This window comes from Vulpes lagopus, chromosome 6, assembly GCF_018345385.1.
Source record: "Vulpes lagopus strain Blue_001 chromosome 6, ASM1834538v1, whole genome shotgun sequence".
NCBI classification, from domain to species: Eukaryota; Metazoa; Chordata; class Mammalia; order Carnivora; family Canidae; genus Vulpes; species Vulpes lagopus.
Window position 1 is genome coordinate 70,706,988 of NC_054829.1, and position 22,716 is coordinate 70,729,703.

The window sequence follows — 22,716 nt, forward strand, 5'->3', positions numbered from 1 at the left end:
AAATATCAACCTCTGTTCTTAGCAATTAATTCTAAAAATTTGAGCACATGTACTTCTTGAATATTTTATAGGCTAAGATAAATAAATGTGGATGGAAAAATCCATGTACAGGGTAGGAGTTTAAGAGCAGGGGCAATCCTGAAGTACACATTCCATTTCCTTGTTTAATAAGTATCAGGAAGCAGCATGTAGTACAGAAGTTTACTAATTCTGTGGATGGCAAGATCACTTGGCTCTTTTAGATGTGAGAGCCTGTAATGGAATCCACTTTTAAAAATGAAGATCTCTATGCACCTCACCCCCGTTTCCAGGTCTGGGGCATGGACTCCGTATCAAATCTTGTTTTGAGGCGGAGTCTTTGAAGAGAGAGTTCCTACCAGTCGAGCATGAACAGAATTCAGCCAAGCGTGTCACGCCAGGGCTGCTTTGACTTTGGCTTGGCACTGCTGTTATCAGAGCTGCTGTGAGGCTGATTCTTTCCATGCTGTAGCAGAGGGTTGTGGGTAAAGGTCTGTCGTAAGGGACCTGGGGCAAGAGAAAACAAATCTCGATGAACACAGGAAAGGAAGAACCACATCACAGATATTTATCCTGACAGGGTTATTTACCCCTAGCTGCTAGTTCCAACTGATTCTGCATGCGCCGTTCACGCTCCTGTAGCTGATGTGCCAGTTCAGCATTCTTCCACCCTGTGTAAAGAGTAAGACACTTAGTCCTATACCCACCTTTAGACTATTTCCCCCCAGTCCTGTTTCACTGAGGACAGGCCCTTACCTCTTTTGAAGCTTTTTAAGAAACCTTCCCGTGGAAGTAATTTGTTGGAGTCATGCACAACACGCTGGGGGATTTTTAGTATAGTTCGTACGGCTGGAATCCGGAGGCAAGCCACCTGGCCCAGGGAAAACATATTGGAGGAGAGCCAGTACATGAACACTGCCTGGATAAGAAAGAGACCATACTCAGGAGCTGTCATCTGCTATCAGCTTGATGGGAGATGGCTAGGCCCAGTGGAAAGGCTTGGAGCCAGTTCCTAAGCCATTACCTACCGTGGGGAAATGGATAGTTATGGGCAAGACTGCCAGGGGCATCACTCTGATCAGATTTCTCATCCACTGAAGATCAGAACTTTGCATACCAGTCTCAGCACCTAACTGGAAAAAAAAAAAAAAAGTAGCAAATGCATGTCAATTTTAGAGAATATGGCTCAGATTTCAACCCATCAACTATTTTATCATGCGGCAAAGAATGACAATTTAGCATAACTACTTTACCTCCACTCCCCACCATGCAGGCCTGGCACTTAACCAACCTGGGCTTACCTCAAGGACACCCCACATTGTAGCAGTGACTACCAGTGGTAATACGTAGGTGGGGTCAGACAGTGTGAGATCCTGGAACCACAGGAGGCCACCTGTCTGTAGGCTGGGCACAGGAAGATTGGCCATTTCTCTCAAGGCAATGAAGAAGGAGATGAAGATCGGGGCCTATTACACAGGATAAACAGTGTCAGGATCCTTTAGCAAAAGGGACATTTTCATTACTCCATTACTGAAAACGCTGTTACCACTACCTGCTTTTTTGGGGTCTAGGGCATGGGAAACAGAGGAGTTTATCTGACTGGTATAGGATAAAATAAGAAAGAAAGAGTTTTTGCTTACCTGAGTCAGAGGTAGAATAAGAGGTCTAAAGAGTTTAACATCGTGCTTTTTCTGGTAAAATGTCATTTCCGAGGAGGCCTTGTAAACTGTGAATGAGGGGAAGTTAATGATTGGGCTAATTGTTACATCAGTAGAGGTGACCATCCTTATCACCTGGCCCATAAAATTTCTACCCGACCCTGGCCAGTCACTGGAAACATTAGGCCTTAGAAGCAAGTAGAGCTTTAGAACTTGCCCACCTCTAGCAACTCCTAATTTAGGCCATTCCCCTCCTTCAGCAGAATGTGAGGAAAGTGCAAATGTGGTCCTCTCCTATGCGCATTCTGTGTTTAACTCACACTCAGCATGGTCTCCTGCCAACTTGGCCTCTCTGATTCGAGTGGAAAACTTCTGGATCTCCGGTAAGTGGTTGTGGATCTTGGCTGCTTCTCGCTGGCCCTTCACGATGAGAGGAAACACCAAGCAGCGGGCAAGGACAGTACCTGGAAAACACATACTAGGACTGGAGTGAAATTAAAGCAGTTCTAAAGTCAGAAGGTTGAAGGTTTTTAGGTCCTCACTGAAAGAGTGTTTCTTATTCTAGTCTTTTCAACACTGACTCTTGCTAAACGTCACCCAAAACAAAAGGCAGGGGTGATTTAGTTCTTCCAAGGCTTAGTCCTCTGCTTTGATATCATAAAAATTTAGCATCAACGTCTGTAAACAAATGGCCAAGAATACTGTTTATTTCCTCTAACAAAAGGAGGTGAGAGAAGATACTTTTCCAGCTCAGTGGTTTCTGAACTTTTCTGTTCCCTCCAACAGAATCCCTCCACCCTCAACTCTTTTTTTTTTTTTTTTAAAGATTTTATTTATTTATTCATGAGAGACACAGAGCGGGAAAGAGAGAGGGAGAAGCAGGCTCCATGCAGGGAGCCCAATGGGGGACTTGATCCCAGGTCTCCCGGATCATACCCTGGGCTGAAGGTGGCACTAAACCGCTGAGCCACCCGGGCTGCCCTCTACCCTCAACTATTAGTGTAGTCCCAATATACATAACAGATAAAACCGAACTGCTCTGGGTGAGGGGGTAGTCTGGCTTTAGAACTGTTCAGGCTCTGGCCTTTGCTTTTCTCAGAGTTACCATTATAGAACTCTGGGGCTCCCAGGAATGAAGTTTGAAAGCCACTATCCTAGAAATCCCTAAGGTAGGTAGTAATCTGGTGGCTTACTGCTTTAGCTCTTCCCCGTTTCTTTTCTTACACTTCCTATTTCCTGATAATTCCAACAAATATTTACTTAGGTTATACATCTGTAGACAAGCAAGAGGGTCTGAGATGAGAAGAGAGGGTGATGGTGTGTGGGTGTGTGTGGAATATGGATTTAGGCTTTATCAACATTATGATGGCTGATGTGGGGTGGAAAGAGATGGGAAGCTATGGATGAAACAGAGGATGCTAGCCCTGAAGGAGTAAACTGAGAACTGGGCAATAGCAATAGAAGTGTTCAGAAAGACTGGAAGAAAATCAGGAAAGATGATCACAAAAGCCAAGGGATAGATTTCAAGGTTTAAAGTGTTTAACACAGGACTCTAGGCTCAAAGGGATTAAAATGGAGGAGTAGGAACGATCCTGAGCTTCTATCCTCTCAAGAATTTACAAAAATCTACAGCTACATACAGAACTATCTCTGCATAAAGGACTTTAGCAGAACAGATTTTATTTTTTTAGCAGAACAAATTTTATACATCTTTTTTTTTTTTAATTTGTTTTTTTTAGGGATCCCTGGGTGGCGCAGCGGTTTGGCGCCTGCCTTTGGCCCAGGGCGCGATCCTGGAGACCCGGGATCGAATCCCACGTCAGGCTCCCGGTGCATGGAGCCTGCTTCTCCCTCTGCCTGTGTCTCTGCCTCTCTCTCTCTCTCTGTGTGACTATCATAAATAAATAAAAATTAAAAAAAAATAAAAAAAATAAAAATCCAATGGGTAAAGGAAGAAATGAAAGAAAAAAAAATGAAGATAGAAACAATTAGTCCAAAACCTATGGGATGCAGCAAAACCAGCTCAATGAGGGCAGCTTATAGCAGTATAGACCTACTTCAGGAAGCAAGAAAAATCTCAAATAATCTAACCTTACAGCTAACTGAACTAGAAAAAGAACAAAGTCCAAAGTTAGTAGAAGGAAGTAACAAAGATTAAAGCAGAAATAAATGAAATAGACTAAGAATATAATGGAGAAGATCAACAAAACTAAGAGATGTTTTTTTTTTTAAAGATGAAGCTGATAAAGCTTTAGCCAGAATTGTCAAAATAAATAAGATCATACACAAAAGAATAACCAATACCACAGAAACACAAGGATTGTAAGGCACTACTGTAAACAATTATATGCCAACAAATGGGACAACCTAGAACAGATACATTCCTAGAAACATAAGATCTCCCAAGACAAATCAAGAGGAGACAGAAAATCTGAACAGACCAATTACTAGTAATGAAATTGAATGGATTATCAAACTCCCAACAAACAAAAGTCCCAATACCAGACAGCTTCATAGGTGAATTCTACCAAACATTTAAGAGTTAATACCAATCCTTTTCAAAGTTTTCAACAACAACAACAACAAAAAAAAAAGAGGAAGAAAAGCTTTCAATGTGTTATTGAAAAGACACATATATATAACAAAATATATATTTTGTTATATTGTTATACTATATTGTATATATATTGTTATACAATATAACAATATATAATATATTGTTATACAAAATATATATTTTGTTATATTTTGTATAACAAAAGAATGTGTTATTCTGTAAGGCCAGCACTACCCTAATACCAAAGACATCACAAAAAAAGGAAAATTACAGCCAATATCCCTGAACATACATGTAAAAATCCTCAACAATATATTAGCAAGAATGCATTGAAAGGATCATACATCACAATCAAGAGAGATTCTAGGAATGCAAGGATGGTTCAATATACACAACACTGATACACACTGACAAAAAGGGTAAAAATCATCTCAATAGACACAGAAAAACCATCTGATGATAAATTCAAAATCCATTTATGATAAAAAGTCATAGTAAAGAAGGTATAGAGGGAATATGCCTCAACATAATAAAGGCCATATATGACACACTCAGCTAAAATACTGGTGAAAAGCTGAAAGCTTTTGTTCTATGATCAGGGACATGGATGCCCATTCTCACTGTTTTTTTTTTTTTTTTTTTTTGTTTTTTTTAAAGATTTTTATTTTTTGGGCAGCCCAGGGCCTGATCCTGGAGACCTGGGATCGAGTCCCATGTCGGGCTCCCTGCATGGAGCCTGCTTCTCCCTCTCCGTCTGTCTCTTATGAATAAATAAATAAACTTTATTTATTCATGAGAGACACGCAGAGAGCAGAGACATAGGCAGAGGGAGAAGCAGGCTCCCTGCAAGGAGCCCAATGCAGGACTTGATCCCAGGACTCTGGGATCACGACCTGAGCCAAAGGCATATGCTCAACCACTAAGCCACCCAGGTGTCCCTCTCACTGCTTTTAATTCAACATAGTACAGGTGTACCTTGGGGATGTTGCAGTTTTGGTTCTAGACTACCACAGCAAAGCAAATACCACAATAAAGTGAGTCAAATGAATTTAATGGTGTCTCAGAACACATAAGTTGTGTTTACACTATATCATAGTTTATTAAGTGCAATAACATTATATCCAAAAACCCATGTATACCTTAATTAAAAAGTACTTTATTGCTAAAACATGCTAACCATCACTGAATTTTTAGCAACTTGTAATCTTTTTGCTAATGGAGGGTCTTGCCTTGATGTTGATGGCTGATCATGGATCAGGGTGGTGTTACTAAAGGCTGGGGTGGCTGTGATAATTTCTTGAAAAAGACAACAATGAAGTCAGCCAAATCAATTGACTCTTCCTTTTATGAATGATTTCTCTGTAGCATGCTATCTTTGATAGCATTTTACCCACAGTAAAACTTCTTTAAAACATTGGAGTCAATCCTCTCAAATTCTGCCACTGCTTTATCAACTAAGTTTGTGTAATATTCTAAATCCTTTGTTATCATTTCAACAGTCTTCATAGCATCTTCACCAGGAGTAAATCCATCTTAAGAAGGTACTTTCTGGGATGTCTGGGTGGCTCAGCGGTTGGGTGCCTCCCTTTGGCCCAGGGCATGATCCTGGAGTCCTAGGATCAAGTCCCACATCAGGCTCCCTGCGTGGAGCCTGCTTCTCGCTCTGCCTAGGTCTCTGTCTCTCAGGAATAAATAAATCTTAAAAAAAAAAGTCACTTTCTTTGTTCACCCATAAGCAATTCCTTATTCATTCAAGTTTTATGAGACTGCAGCAATTCAGTCACATCTTTAGGGCTCCACTTCTAGTTCTCTTGCTATTTCCACTACATCCCTAGTTACTTCCTCCGTGGTCATCCATTAAGATGGAATCAATTTCTTCCAATCCTATTAATGTTGATATTTTTTACCTCTTTCCATGAATCATGAATGTTTTTTATGGCATCTAGGATGGTGAAGCCTTTCCAAAAGCCGAGATATATCAGAGGGATCACTACAGCAGATTTAGCCTTACAAAATGTACTTCTTAAAAAATAAGACTTGAAATTACTTAAAATTACTCCATGACCCATGGCTGCAGAATAGATGTTGCATCAGTAGACATGAAAACATGAGTCTTTAAAAAAAAAAAAAAGAAAGAAAATATCAGTCTTCTACATCTCTTGTCTGAACTCTTAGGTGACCAGATGCATAGTCACCTTTTTTTCCCCTGAGGACTAGGTCTCAACAGTAGGCTTAAAATATTCAGTCCATGTTCTAAATAGATGTGTTTTTCAGACTTTGCTGTTCTATTTATAGAGCACAAGCAGAGTAGATACAGCAATTTTCAAAATAGGAAATGAGTACTGGCTTCACCTTAAAGTCACCAGTTACATTAACTCCTACCAAGAATCTTGCCTGTCATGACTTCTGTCAGTCCTAGAGGGCATCTTCTTCCAGTATAAAGCTGTTTTCATCTATGTTGAGAATCTGCTGTTTAGTGTGGTGACCTTCATTAATTCTCTTAGCTAGATCTTCCAGATAACTTGTTGCTTCACCTTGTATTTTGTTATGGAGATGGCTTCTTTTCTTGAGCCTCATGAACTAATCTCCTCTAGTTTTTTTTTTTTTTTTTTTTAACCTCCTCTAGTTTCTAACTTTTCTGCAGCATCCTTCTCTCTCTCAGCCTCTTACAGAATTAAAGAGGGTGTTGCTTTAGACTAGCCTTTTACTTAAGGGAATGTTGTGACTACTCTGATCCAGAAAACAGAAACTTTCTCCATGTCAGCAATAAGGCTGTTTCATTTTTTATCACTTGTGTTCAAAGAAATAACATTCAATTTCAAGAACTTTTCTTTTGCATTCACAACTTGGCTAACTAGCACAAGAGGCCCAGCTTTTGCCTAAGATTTCTACATGCCTTCCTCACTAAATTTAATCATTTTTAGTTTTTGATTTAAAGTGAAACATGTAGGGACTCCTGGGTGGCTCAGCAGTTGAGCGGCTGCCTTTGGCCCAGGGCATGATTCCAGGATCCGGGATCAAGTCCCACATCAGGCTCCTTGCAGGGAGCCTGTTTCTCCCTCTGCCTATGTCTCTGCCTCTCTCTCTGTGTCTCTCCTGAATAAATAAATAATTTTTTGGGATCCCTGGGTGGCGCAGCGGTTTGGCGCCTGCCTTTGGCCCAGGGCGCGATCCTGGAGACCCGGGATCGAATCCCACATCGGGCTCCCGGTGCATGGAGCCTGCTTCTCCCTCTGCCTATGTCTCTGCCTCTCTCTCTCTCTCTCTCTCTCTCTCTGTGACTATCATAAAAAAAATAAGTAAATAAATAAATAAATAATTTTTAAAAAATCTTAAAAAAAAAAAAGTGAAACGTGACTATTTCTTTCACTTGAACACTTAGAGGCCACTGTAGGGTTATTAACTGGCCTAATTTCAATACTGTTGTGTCTTGGGGAATAGGGAGTCCTCAGGGGGAATGGCCGGTTGGTGGAATGGTCAGCACACACACGCTGATTACATTTACTGTTATATATGGGTGCAGTTTATGACACTCCAAAACGACTGCAATGTAACATCACAAACACTAAGACAAATGTAATAATAAATATTGTGAGAATTCCCAAAATGTGACCCAAAGACAGGAAGTGAACAAATGCTGTTGTAAAAATGGCACTGATAGGGATCCCTGGGTGGCGCAGCGGTTTAGCGCCTGCCTTTGACCCAGGGCATGATCCTGGAGACCCAGGATCGAATCCCACGTTGGGCTCCCGGTGCATGGGGCCTGCTTCTCCCTCTGCCTATGTCTCTGCCTCTCTCTCTCTCACTGTGTGCCTATCATAAAAAAAAAAAAAAAAAAGAAAAAGAAAAATTATTTAAAAAAAATGGCACTGATAGACTTGCATGATGCAGGGTTGCCACAAATCCTCAATATGTAAAAAATGCAAAGCACAATAAAACAAGTTATGCCAGTGCTTGAAGTCCTACCACAGCAATCAGATGAGAAAAGGAAATAAAAAGCATAAAATTGGGAAAAAATAAACTGTTACTATTTGCATATGACACATTACTATATAGAGAAAACCCTAAGGACTTCACCTCAAAATGATTGGAATATATTAATTCAGTAAGTTTGCAGGATACAGTAGTATATATAGGGGCACCTGGGTTGCTCTGTGGTTGAGTGTCTGCCCTTCGCTCAGGTCGTGATCCTGGGGTCCTGGGATCGAGTCCCACATCAGGCTCCTGGCAGGGAGCCTGATTCTTCCCCTACCTGTGTCTCTGCCTCTCTCTCTCATGAATAAATAAATAAAATCTTCTTAAAAATATATATAGAAACTCATTGCATTTCTATAGTGAACTATCAGAAAGAGAAATTAAGAAAACAATCCCATCCACAATTGCATCAAAAAGAATAAATTACCTAGGAATAAATTTAACCAAAGAGGGGAAAGATTTGTATTCTGAAAACTGTTAAGACACTGACTGAAGAAACTAAAGGCAATACAAATAATGGAAAGATGAAACTGTGTTCATGGATTCAAAGAATATTATTAAAGTGTCCATACTACCTGGCTTCCTGTTCAAGATGGCAATGTAGAAGACCCTGAACTCACCTCCTCCATGGACACACCAAATCTACACCTATTTACAGAGCAATTCCTCCTGAAGAACTGAGGGCTAATTGATCAGCTTCAGCATAACAAAAGAGAGGCCACAAAGAGAATGGCAGGAGAGATGGACACATGCTAATTAAGGGAACCTCCACAAACAGTGACCTGCAATGGGGAGAGACAACACTGTTTTGCCCTGGGCACAAAAAAAAAAGCAGTTTAAAAGGACAACTAGCAGTGCCTGGCTGGCTCACTTGGTAGAGTATATGACTCTTGATCTCAGGGTCGTGACATCATTAATAAATAAGTAGGCCACTAAATCACAAAGGAACTGGCTCTAGAACCCTGCCAGGTAGTGGGAGAGCTGCTGGAACTCTTTCCAGCTCTTAGGGGCTAGAGGGCACCACAGTTTACATTCTCCTTCCACCCTGACTGTACATATGGGAGCAGGGCCCAAGGGCCCCAGGACCCTAGCCCATACCAACCCTGGATGCATTGGGGCACAGAAAGAAAAAAAAAAAAAAAGCTGCAACTTAAAAAAGGATCCAGTTGTAGAATTCCATCAAATGGTACGGTAGCTACTGAAACTCTCTTTGGGTCGGTGGGTGGGGCTGGTGAGTACCATAGTTTATATTCCCCCTCCACCTTAATAGCATAGATAAGAGCAGGGTATGTGTATCCTAGCCAGCCTACCTCCTCAGTGAGCCCCAGGATCTTAGCCTACCAAAGCCCAAGCCATCTAATCCAAGGCAGCCCCAGGGTGGCACATGCTAGGACACTCCTGGCCAGTGCTTATTATACCTCCAGCCATATGGTCAAAGTGACATAAGCATGAAGTAGCCTGAAACATCCCAGGCCTGCACCACTTCAGCTCCAGGTGACTTCCTAGGGTAACCCTGGTGCAGAGTGCTCTGGAACCGCTCAGCTCATGCCTGCTTTGTCTCCAGCTACCCTGCCAGAGTGCTCCCTGTATTGGAGTGCCCTAGAACACCCCCCAGCCCCAGCCTGTATCCACTTTAGCTTCAGCTGTCCTGCCAGGACAACCTCTATGTGGAGAACCCTGGCTTGTACTCACTTTAGCTCTGGTCATCCCATCAAGGCAACCCCAGTATGGGAGTGCCACACGACCTCCAGCTCATGCCAGCCACAGCTCTAGCCAGCCAGCCAGTCACCAGCTACACAGTGTACACAGGGGATGACCATACACATGACCATTTCTTCAAGTTTAGCTGTTCTGCCCATTTCATAGAAACAAACACAGAAAGTGAAGCAAAATGAGGTGGCAGAGGAATATCCAACAAATGAAAGAGTAAGACAAAATTTCAGAAAAAGAACTAAATGAAATGGGAGATAATCAGTCTACCTGATAAAGAGTTCAAAGTAATAGTCATAAAGATACTCACTGGTCTAGGAGTGGATAAACTTAGCAAGAACTTCAACAAAGAGGGCAGCCTGGGTGGCTCAGTGGTTTAGCGCCACCTTCAGCCCAGGGCCTGATCCTAGAGACCTGGGATCGAGTCCCACGTCAGGCTCCCTGCATGGAGCCTGCTTCTCCCTCTGCATGTGTATCTGCCCCCACCCCCCCACGCCGTCTCTCATGAATAAATAAATAAAAAATCTTAAAAAAAAAAAAAAAAAGAACTTCAATAAAGAGATAGAAAATATATACAGCAATCTCAGAAGGAAAGGGGGGCAGAAAAATTATTGGGGGGGGGGGGGGAAGCAAGCTAAAAACTTCCTTAACGTGGGGAAGGAAACACATCCAGATTTAGGAAGCAATGAGAATTCCAAACAAGATGAAGCCAAGGAGGTCCACCCTGTAACATGTAATAATTAAAATGTCAAAACTAGGGATCCCTGGGTGGCGCAGCGGTTTGGCGCCTGCCTTTGGCCTAGGGCGCGATCCTGGAGACCCGGGATCGAATCCCACATCGGGCTCCCGGTGCATGGAGCCTGCTTCTCCCTCTGCCTGTGTCTCTGCCTCTCTTTCTCTCTCTCTGTGACTATCATAAATAAAAATTAAAAAAAAAATTAAAATGTCAAAACTAAAGAATTCCAAAAGAAGCATAAAAGAAGCAACTTAGTAACATACAAGAGAAACCCCATGAGGCTATCAGTTGACTTTTCAGGAACATGATATATTCAATGTACTGAAACGAAAAAACTTACAGTCAAGAATATTTACCTAGCAAGGTTATCATTCAAAATTGAAGGCAGGATGAAGAATTTCCCAACCAAAAGTCACAGGAGGGGCAGCTTGGGTGGCTCAGCGGTTTATCACCACCTTCAACCCTGGAGACCCAGGACTGAGCCCCACATCAGGCTCCCTGCGAGGAGCCTGCAGATTCTCCCCCTGCCTGTGTCTCTGCCTCTCTTTCTGTGTCTCTCATGAATAAATAAATAAAATCTTTAAAAAAACAAAAACAACCAAAAGTCACAAGAATTCATCACCACTAAACTAGCCTTACAAGAAATGTTAGAGATTTCTTTAAGTGGAAAAAATTTAAAAGGCCATAATTAGAATTATGAAAGGAAAAAAAACCCCAGGAGTAAAAGCAAACACACAGAAATATATTTAAAATGTACATATAAAAACATTATGTATTTATAATCTAATAGCTAATATGTTAAAAAACAAAAATAGTAAAATTATGTCTAAAAATTAGTTCAGGGACACACAAAATTAAAAGATGTAAAATATGACAATATAAACACAAAACATGAGAGGGGAGTAGTGAAAAGGGAAGTTCTTTTAAAATGTGTTTGAACTTGAGTGACCATCAACTTCATGTAGATTGCTATATAATTAGAATGTTAAATATCAACTTCATGGTAACCACAAACCCAAAATCTGTATTACTCAAAAAATAAAAAGAAAACCAAGGGAACACTAAAGTCATCAATCACAAACAGAGCAAGAGGAGAAGAAAAGAACAGTGAAAAACTACAAAAACAAACAGAAAATAACAAAATGGTAGTAAGTACATACCTAACACTCATTACTTTATTTTTATTTATTTATTTATTTATTTTTAATACTCATTATTTTAGATGTAAGTGGTCTTGATGCTCCAGTCAAAAGACAGAGGGTGGGCAGCCCTGGTGGCTCAGCAGTTTAGCGCCACCTTCAGCCTAGGGCCTGATCCTGGAGACCCGGGATCGAGTCCCATATCAGGCTCCCGGTATGGAGCCTGCTTCTCCCTCTGCCTGTGTCTCTGCCTCTCTCTCTCTCTCATGAATAAATAAATAAAATATTTAAAACAAAACAACAACAACAAAAAACATAAAAGACAGAGGGTGGTAGAATGGATAAAAAAAAACCCCAAGACCCAACTATATCCTGCCTATAAGACTCACTTTAGACCTAAAGGTACATACAAGCTGAAAGTGAAGAGATGGAAAAAGATGTTTCATGCAAATGTAAATTAAAAAAGCCAGAGTAGCAATACTTAGATCACATAAAATACACTTTAAAACAAAGACTAACAGGAGACAAAGAAGGACATTACATAATGAACAGATTAGTTAAAAGAGAGGATGCAATAAGTGTAAATATCCATCTAATTATTGGAACACCTAAATACCTAAAGCAAATATTAACAGACATAAAGGAAGAAATAAACAGTAATACAATAGTAGGGGACTTTAACAACCCACTTATATCAACAGATAGATCATCCAGGCAGAAAGTCATTAGGGAAACAGTGTCTTTGAACACCACAGATGGGACTTAAAGGATATACACAAAACTTTCCATCAAAAAAACAACAGAATACATATTCTTTAAGTACACATGTAACATTCTTAAGGACAGATCACATTGGACCACAAAAAAAAATCTCAATAAATTGAAGAAGACTAGGGCACCTGGGTGGCTCAGTGGTTGAGTGTCTGCCTTTGGTTTAGGGCATGATCCTGGGGTCCTGGGATCGAGTTCCACATAGGGCTCCCTGTAGGGAGCTTGCTTCTCTCTCTGCCTATGTCTTTGCCTCTCTCTGTGTTTCTCATGAATACATAAATTAAATAAATAAATAAATAAATAAATAAAATATTAAAAAAATTAAATTTAAGACAGAGATCATATTATGTATCTTTTCTGACCACAACAGCATGAAACTAGACATCAACTGCCAGAGGAAAACTGGAAAAACAAAAACAAACACAAACATGTGGAGGTTAAACAACATGCTACTAAACAACAATGGGTCAATGAGGAAATCAGAGGAAATAAAAAAATGCTTTGAGACAAGTGAAAATAAAAAGTCTTTGGCACAACAAAAGTAGTTCTAAGAGGGAAATTTATAATACAAGAAACGAGAAAAATCTCAAATAATCTAACCTTACACTTAAATAAACCAGAAAAAGAACAAAGACCAAAATTAGTAGAAAAAAGGAAATAATAAAGATCAGAGCAGAAATAACTGAAATGGACACTGAATAAAAACAATAGAAAAGATCAATGAGGGACACCTGGTGGCTCAGTCAGTTGAGTGTCTGCCTTTGGCTCAGGTTGTGATCCCAGGGTCCTGGGATTGAGTCCTGCATCAGGCTCCCTGTGGAGAAGGGAGCCTTCTCATGAATGTCTTAAAAAGAAAAAAATCAATGAAACCAAGAGTTGGTTCTTTGAAAAGATAAGCCAAATTAATAAGCCTTTAGCCAGACTCACCAAGAAGAGGTTCCAAATACATTAAATCGAAAATGAAAGAGAAGTAACAATCATTACAGAAACACAAAGGAGTACAAGACATTACTATAAACAATTATATGCCAACAAATGGGACAACCTAGAAGTGGATAAATTCCTAGTAACATACAATCTTCCAAAACTGAATCTGGGAGAAACAGAAAATCCTAATAGACCAACTACTAGAATGAAATTGAATGGGCAAACTCCCAACAAACACAAGTCTAAGACCAGACAGCTTCACAAGTGAATTCTACCAAACATTTAAAGAATTAAGGGATGCCTGAGTGGCTCAGCGGTTGACTGCCTGCCTTCAGCTCAGGGCGTGATCCTGGGGCCCAAGATCAAGTCCTGCATTGGGCTCCTTGCAGGGAGCCTGCTTCTCTATGTCTCTCACGAATAAATAGAATCTTAAAAAAAAAAAAAAAAAAAAAAAAAAAGTTAATACCTATCCTTCTCAAACTATTCCAAAAAATAGGAGGAAGAAAAGCTTCCAAACTCATTCTACAAGGCTAGCATTATCCCGACACCAAAAACCAAAGACACTACAGAAAGAGAAAACTATACAGGCCAAAAATCTGTGATGAACACAGGTGCAAAAAACCCCGCAATTATTACCAAACCTCATTCAAGATTACATTTAAAGGCAGGATGCCTAGGTGGCTCAGCGGTTGAGTGCCACCTGTCTTTGGACCAGGGCATGATCCTGGGGTTCCAGGATAGAGTCCTGCATTGGGCTCCCTGCATGGGGCCTGCTTCTCTCTCTGTGTCTCTGCCTCTCTGTGTGTCTCTCATGAATAAATAAATAAAAAATCTTAAAAAAATACATTTAAAAGATTATTCATCCTGATCAAGTGAGATTTATTTTGGTAATGCAAGGATGGTTCAATAGTCACAAACCAATGTGATTTACTACATTAACAAACTGAAAGAAAAACTGTATGATCATCTTTTTTAAAAAGAGATATTATTTGACAGAGAGAGAGAAAGTGAGAGTGAGCTTGCAAAGCAGAGGGAGTGGGAGAAGCAGGTTCCCCGCTGAGCAGAGAGCCCAATGTGGGGCTCGATCCCAGGACCCTGGGATTTTGACCTATGCCAAAGGCAGATACTTAACAGACTGATCCACCCAGGTGCCCCCTAATCACCTTAACAGATGCAGAAAAAGCATTTGACAAAATTCCACATCTGTTCAAGATAAAAACTCTCAACAAACTGGATTTAGACAGAATATACCTTAACATAAGAAAGACCATATATGAAAAACCCACAGCTAAATTCACACTCAATGGTGAAATACTGAGATCAGTAACAAGCCATGTCTACTCATGCCACTTTTATTCAACACAGCACTGGCAGTCCAAACCACAGCAATCAAACAAGAGAAAGATATAAAATGCATTCAGACCAGTAAGAAAGAAGTAGAACTACTTGCAAAATACATGAAGATATACATAGAAAGCCCTAAGGACTCCACTAAAAAAAATGATTACAAGTAATAAATGAATTGAGTAAAGCCACAAGATACAAAATTAATATACAGAAATCTCTTGTGTTTCTATGCACTAATTATGAAGTATCAGAAAGATACTTTCTGATACTTGTAAACTCCATTTACAATTGCACCAAAAAGAATAAATATCTAGGGATAAATAACTAAGCAAGTGAAAGACCTGTATTCTGAAAACTAAAAATACTGATAAACTGAAAATGACACAAATAAATGAAAAGACATACCATGTTCATAGATTGGAAGAATACTGCTAAAAAATGTCATGTTCACTCTACCCAAAGCAATCTATACATTCAGTGCAATCCCTATCAAAATACCAATAGCATTTTTCAAAGAACTGGAACAAATAATCCTAAAATTTGTATGGAACCACACAAGACCTTGAATAGCCAAAATAATTTTAAGAACAAAATTGAAGTTATCACAATCCCAGATTTCAAAATATATTACAAAGCAATAAAGCAGTAATGTACAAAATAGATACATAAGCCAATGGAATGGAACAGAGTCCAGAATAAACCCATACTTATATGGTCAAATAATCTTCGACAATGGTGGCAAGAATGTACAATGGAGAAAAGATGAACCAAACTCTTGAATAAATGGTGTTAAAAGTGGACAGCCACATGCAAACGAATGAAACTTCATCATTTTTTTACACCATATACAAAAATAAAACCAAACTGGATTAAACGTTTCAATGTGAGACCTGAAACCATAAAACTCCTAGAAGAAAATATAGATAGCAAACTTTTGGACATCAGCCTTAGCAACATATTTGTGGATATGTCTCCCCAGGAAAGGGAAACAAAAGCATAATAAACTACTGAAACTATACCAAAACAAAAAGCTTTTTGCACAGTGGAGGAAACCATCAACCAAACAAAAAGGTAACGTACTGAATGGGAGAAGATACATGCAAATGATAATCAATAAGGGGTTATTATCCCAAAAATAATACAATTAAAAAATGGGCAGAGGACCTGAGTAGACATCTCTCCAAACACAAGTGGATGGCCAACAGACACATGAAAAGGTGCTAAACATTTTTTTATTTTTTATTTATTTATTTATTTTTTAAAAGGTGCTAAACATTACTAACCATCAGGGAAATGTAAGTCAAAACCAAAATGGGGTATCACCTCAACACTTATCAGAATGGCTAGACTCAAAAAAAAAAAAAAAAAAAAAAAAAGAATGGCTAGACTCAAAAGACAAGAAATAACAAGTGTTGACAGGGATGTGGAGAAAAGAGAACTCTGGTACACTGCTGGTGGGATTGCAAAGTAGTGTAGCCACTATGGAAAATAGTATGGAAGTTCCTTAAAAAATTAATAGAAGTACCATGATCCAACCATTCCACTGCTGGGTATTTACCCAAAGAAAATGAAAACACTACTTCAAATATATATATGCACTAGGGCACCTGAGAGGCTCAGTCTGCTGAGAGGCTGGCTCTTGGTTTTGACTCCGGTCATAATCTCATGGATCATGAGACAAAGCCCTGCATCCAGCCCTGCACTCATTGGGGAGTCTGGAAAGAGTTTCTACATCTGCCCAGCCCCCTCCCAAACTCATGCACATGCTTGCTTGCTCTCTCACATGCTCTAAAATAAATAAATCTTAAAAAAAGCCCAACCCCCCCAAACCAAAAATATATCCACCCCTAAGTTCACTGCAGCATTATTTATAATAGTAAAGATATGGAAGCAACCTAAGTGTCCAGTGATAGGTGACTGGATAAAGAAGGTGTGGTATACACCAACACAATAGATTATGCAGCCATAAAAAAGAATGAGATTTTGCCATCTGTGACATGAATGGAAAGAGAAAGACAAACACCGTATAGTTTCACTTATATGCAGAATCTAGAATAACAAAACAGACTCATAGATACAGAGAGAATATTCTGGTTAGAGATCCCTGGGTGGCGCAGAGGTTTAGCGCCTGCCTTTGGCCCAGGGCGCGATCCTGGGGACCCGGGACCGAATCCCCCGTCGGGCTCCCGGTGCATGGAGCCTGCTTCTCCCTCTGCCTGTGTCTCTGCCTCTCTCTCTCTCTCTGTGACTATCATAAATAAATAAAAATTAAAAAAAAAAAAAGAATATTCTGGTTGCTAGAGGGGAGAGGGTTGGAGAAGATGGGCAAAACAGGAGGAAATTAAAAGGTACAAACTTCCAGGGGTGCTAGGCTATTGATGGAACATATGGCTCTTGATCTTGGGGTCATGAGTTCAAGTCCCATACACCCATGTGTGGTCTGGGATCACAACCCTGAGATCAGGAGCTGCACACTCCATAAACTGAACCAGCCAGGTGCCCTGGGATTGCTTAAATAAATAAACTTTAAAAAGGGAAAAAAAAAAAGGGTACAAACTTTCAGTTACAGATAAAGAAGAACATAGGGATGCAATGTACAGCATAGAGAATACAGGTAATATATTATAACAACTCTATATGGTGACATGGTGATCACTTCCTACTATGTATGTTGAATCACTATGCTATATACCTGGAACATAATATAGACTACACTTCAATAAAACAAACTGGAAAAAAAGTTTAGAAAGGTCAAAAATGTGAAAAATAAGTTTAGCAATGATGTCACTAACCAAATGAGGTGGTATGAGATTTCCAAAAAAACAAAAGTCAGATTGCTGAGTGTCAAAGAGTGGAAAGAAGTCTACTGCGTGCAGAAGTCTTTTATTTTATTATTTTTAAAAGACTTTATTTATTTATTTATTTATTCAATCATTCATTCATTCATGAGACACACAGGGGAACACACAGGCAGAGGAGAAGCAGGCTCCCTGCAGGGAGCCCGATGTGAGACTCGATCCTGGGTCTCCAGGATCAGGCCCTGGGCTAAAGGTGGTGCTAAACCGCTGAGCCACCCGGGCTGCTCACAGAATAGTCTTTTAAATAACAGCTATGAAAGAAGAACTAAGGATGAAAAGAAGGGACTTTTCCTTAAGAAATCCATGTTATGCTTGGACGGGTTTATATTTTCAGAATAGGGCAGTAAAAACAGAGAAGCAGAACACAGGGGAAAGGATGATTGCTGGAGCAAGGTGTAGGAAAAACAGAATTTAAAGTATAGTCTTAGACCACAAGACTATAACGTGGGCATCTTCCAATTTGAGGGGTTTAAGCGCCTGGCCTAATCTTCTATTGTCCAGCTTCATCACTGTTAACAAGGTTCCTTACTCTAACCCCAGACTCACATTCAATATCTATGTTCGGGACACCTGGGTGGCTCAGTGGTTGAGTGGCTGCCTTTGGCTCTGCCTTTGGCTCAGGGCGTGATCCTGAAGTCCCAGGATAGAGTCCCACATCAGGCTCCCTGCGTGGAGCCTGCTTCTCCCTCTGCCTATGTCTCTGCCTCTCTCCTTCTCTCATGAATAAATAAAATCTTTAAATAAAAAAAAAAACAAACCTATGTTTGTTGAGTCCCAGATGATTGAGCGGTTTTATAATGACCTTTAGGAAACATAAGTAGAGCATATCTAAGCGTCAAGAGCCTCTATCCCTCATCTGAGGGCCTCATCATTTGCTTTTCTGACCCTAAACTTCTACACTACAGTTGACCCTTGAACTATATAGAGGTTTGAACTGTGGGGGCCCACTTATATGGGGATTTTTCTTTTACAGTACTGTACATGTATTTTCTCTTATAATTTTAACATTTTCTTTTCTCTAGCTTACTTTATTGTAACAATATAGAATACATGTAACATACAAAACATGTATTGACTGTTTATATAATCAGTAAGTCTTGTAACAGTAGGCTATTAAGTTACTGAAGAGTTAAAAGTTATAAATGGATTTTCAGTGTTGGTGCCCCTAACCCCCAGGTGGTTCAAGAGTCAACTGTATTCCCTCCATCCACTTACAGAACGGGCTAGCTTTAAAGTTCTACCCCTAGTTTTCCATTTCCTCTACCCTTGATCAGGATGTGTTCCCCTTACATGCAGCGATGGCCCCCCACCAAGGTAGGCCTAGATTAACATGCATAAATTCCAGTAAGTTCTGAATCAGTCCCACTGGGGTGTATGACCCCAGCCCCAGTTCAGCGAAGCTCTGTTCGGCAGCCGCTTGGACTACATCTGCGGTCTCTCCAGAAGCCACCTCTGTTACTGCTGTGGGTGAGGGAGTTGCAGGAATGACAGGAGGGGCCTGAACCTGTGCAAAAGGAAGTCATGTGTAATACTCAGTTGGGGGGACATAGAGAAATCACACATCCCCTAAGATAATAACTAGTATCAGGTTGTTCTACTGACTTTCTACTTCTTGTTCTCCCAGGTTAGCCTACAGTGTACAGAGAATTGAAAGCTTGAAAAGGACATTTTATTTTTTCCTCGAGGCAGGAAGATATGTTACTTAGAGTAAGATTTCATGACTTCCGTTCCTAATAGTAAGTTATTTCTTCTATCCGCGTTTTCCAAACTTCAGTCATTTGAGTATCACTGGCACGACTTTGCAGATACTGAAACTATCATAATTTTTATTTAAAACAATTCAGTTTTTAAAACCCAAATATTTACTTGGTCTCACCATCAGAAATATTAATATTCACGAAGTCACTGATATGCAAGTTACAACTTTTCTAATACACACGCACACCTGGAATCACCTCTCCTACACCGTCACTGGCTTGCCACCACGATGGCAACAATGCTTTGAATGTAACGTAAATCTCTCCTGCTGTAGTTTCAATCATTTTCCCACTGACTTGAAAATCTATCCGAAGCAGAGGTGCTACCATTCCGGGGAGCCGTATGAGGTGTGGCCAAGAACTCTGTGCCACATTCCCCCTAGTTACAGTTAACAGAAAATAAAATCAACAAACGCCATTCCTAACGTCGCAGGGGCGGTTCGCCTCTTACCTGGGCTTCTGCGAACAAGATCACAGAGGTACTGAGGCCCCGGAGGCCAGGAGCCGCGAGGACATTGTGCGGGCGATCGCAGCACCGGCCCGCCGCCAAGACGAGCCCCGCGGTCGGCGGTTTTCGCGGCCAGGGCAAGGGCCCTACGACGCTGTGGAACTGAGAGGATGAAAGAAGGATGGAGCCCTTTCATCGGGGACAGACGCCGCTCATCATGCTCATTCGCCGCCACGAAGCAGGCAGCCCGCTAGCACAGGTGAAGGGATTCTACTCTCCGCGCGCAGATGGCTGGCCCGGAGGCACGCAATTGGGAGTCTCGGCTCTCGGTTACCGCAGGCCCACCCGGAGCACAGAGGACGGAGGTCGACGCTCAAGTTTCCGTGGCAGGGGCGATACGCGACCCACCAACAGGCAACAATACGCGACCCCTGAACGCTCAGGGTCGGGGACGGAACCCTCCCGCGTCCTCAGGCAAGTCGAGGTCAAGAGAGGCAGGTCCCGGTGAGGTCAGCGCCTGCTCCTGCTGTTCGTGGCACGGGCTGTCTCGGGCTCGGGCCCGGGCCACGGGGATAGGGCCGCATCCTGGCGCTTAGCCCTGGGGGTTCCTTACCTGACGCCGTGGCTGTAACAGGCGCAGAAGCTCCCGCCGTCCGCACATCAAGCCCAGCGCCATCTTGCCGTGAAGGGGGCTTGCGCTCGCGCCTGCGCACTCATAACTTTAACCTCGCGGAAAGAGGCCCTTTTGGAAATGGGCCTGAAGCCAGAGCTGCTGCCGCGGTCAGGTGGTCAAGGAGACTGGAGCTTGGCGGCCATATTTGAAGTGGGTAAGAAGACTCTAAGGGCCCTATTAACAAAATCTCGCAGTGTTTTCTGGAGCTAGGAAGTTCCTCGTGTAGTAACTGCAAAAACCTGGGGAATTTTGCTGTCTTCTGTAAGTCCGTGATTCTCCTCTGACTTGTTGAGTTAAAGAATAAGTTCCGGACGGGCTTGACTGGGCTTGGCGTGAATTTTTCCTGTCTAGCGATGTTCTATTCTTACTGCTAGATAATATTGTAATTGTAAATTAAGTGAAATGTGAGGGTAGTCTGGCGTCTGATAGAAATTGAGGGAAGGCAGTTTATAGGAAATATTTTCCTCCCAGATAAGACGACACAGCTTGAAGAGGGGACCCCACCTTTCAGCTTTCCTTTCCTTAAGTGGGGTTGTGTGAGTATCTAACATGTTGAAGATGGCGGTATGGAAAAGACATCAATACTTGCTGATGTCCTTCAGGTATTGCACCAACCTTGGTACTACCTGTATCTAGACTGTTGTGTAAGATAATTAAAGATCTTTATTGTCCAGACTCCAGGTTTCTGTTGCTTTGTTGTTTGCTTCTTGAAGCTGAAAGCGTTTGCAAAGATAGAAGAGGTGAAATTCTCTCTTGACGAAAAAAAAGTTCTGCTTGGAAAGCTGGGAGTTGGTTATATTTGAACTCCTATAAAGCCTTTTAAATTAGGGTGCTTCCCTCCCCCCACCCCCGAGTCCTTTTTGAATAATGTGTAGTTTGGAAAGATACAATAGCCTGAAATTATTTCAGTCGCTATTTGGGTATGATTATGAATGTGATGTGGGAAACAAAAGCAGAAGAAAAGTAGAATTTCCTTAGGACTTGCAGCCCATGACAAGTCCTAAATAGAGTGATATTCGTCTAGTAACTCAGCTGCCTCAATGTTAATACTTGGGTAAGGGCAAAAAGGCAATCTTGCCCCTCAGGATCCTGTATGTCTACTTTAACAAAAAGTTCCTTTAGAAACTTCCTTTATCTCTATCCTCTAAGGTATGTTAGTAGTCGTCCCCCAAGCATATGGCCCACGGAGATACATCTAAAGGATCTCATGACTAAAGTTTTATTAGACAGTAATAAATAACCTCATCCCAACAATAGCTAGCTAGCTCTCTTGAGGTCCTGGAAATCTTGCTTCCAAAATTCCTCAGAGACTTAACACTATCCCTAATACCCTCCCAACTTGAAACTATATAATGAGCCACTCCTGATGACCCCAGGGCAGCTTTTTCTGCCCACAGGTCCCGTTGCTGTGCTTTAATAAAACCACGTTTTTGCACCAAAGACGGCTCAAGAATTCTTTCTTGGTGGTCAGCTTTGAACTCTAACATCTTTCCTACGTCAAATGTACCTGACAGAAGTGGTAAAGATGGGCAAAAAATATAACCCAGATTTAGTAATAACAGGGGTTATGACCAATCACATATATTGGGTACTATTGTAAATAAGATTTTAATGTTTGCTTTAAATAATTAATACAGTAAGAGGTAATGACAAATATATAATTATAGGACACTTGGCGGGGGGGGGGACCCGAACTTACTTTGGTGGCTCTAAATGAACTAGTATTTATATCCTGTATAGTCTTGTACAGCCACTATAGAAAACAGTATGGAAGTTTCTCAAAAAAATTAAAAATAAGCGGTTTGGCGCCTGCCTTTGGCCCAGGGCGCGATCCTGGAGACCCGGGATCGAATCCCACATCAGGCTCCCGGTGCATGGAGCCTGCTTCTCCCTCTGCCTGTGTCTCTGCCTCTCTCTCTCTCTCTGTGACTATCATAAATAAATTAAAAAAAAAAATTAAAAAAAAAATAAATAGGGATCCCTGGGTGGCGCAGTGGTTTGGCGCTTGCCTTTGGCCCAGGGCGCGATCCTGGAGACCCGGGATCGAATCCCACATCAGGCTCCCGGTGCATGGAGCCTGCTTCTCCCTCTGCCTATGTCTCTGCCTCTCTCTCTCTCTCTCTCTCTGTGACTATCATAAAT

At 41.2% G+C, this 22,716-nt stretch overlaps 1 protein-coding gene across 1 annotated transcript; it reads right to left on the reverse strand.

The window, feature by feature from the left end:
- Positions 1–144: 144 nt before the first annotated feature.
- On the reverse strand, positions 145–20,667 carry OXA1L (OXA1L mitochondrial inner membrane protein). Its single transcript, XM_041758564.1, has 10 exons — positions 20,515–20,667; positions 19,905–20,063; positions 18,987–19,200; positions 1,997–2,140; positions 1,659–1,744; positions 1,320–1,484; positions 1,047–1,151; positions 775–937; positions 609–689; positions 145–525 (listed from the first exon to the last, which is right to left on the reverse strand). Exons 1-10 carry the CDS (start codon positions 20,575–20,577, stop codon positions 398–400), a joined length of 1,308 nt encoding a protein of 435 aa, XP_041614498.1. The 5' UTR covers positions 20,578–20,667; the 3' UTR covers positions 145–397.
- Between the last annotated feature and the right edge of the window lie 2,049 nt (positions 20,668–22,716).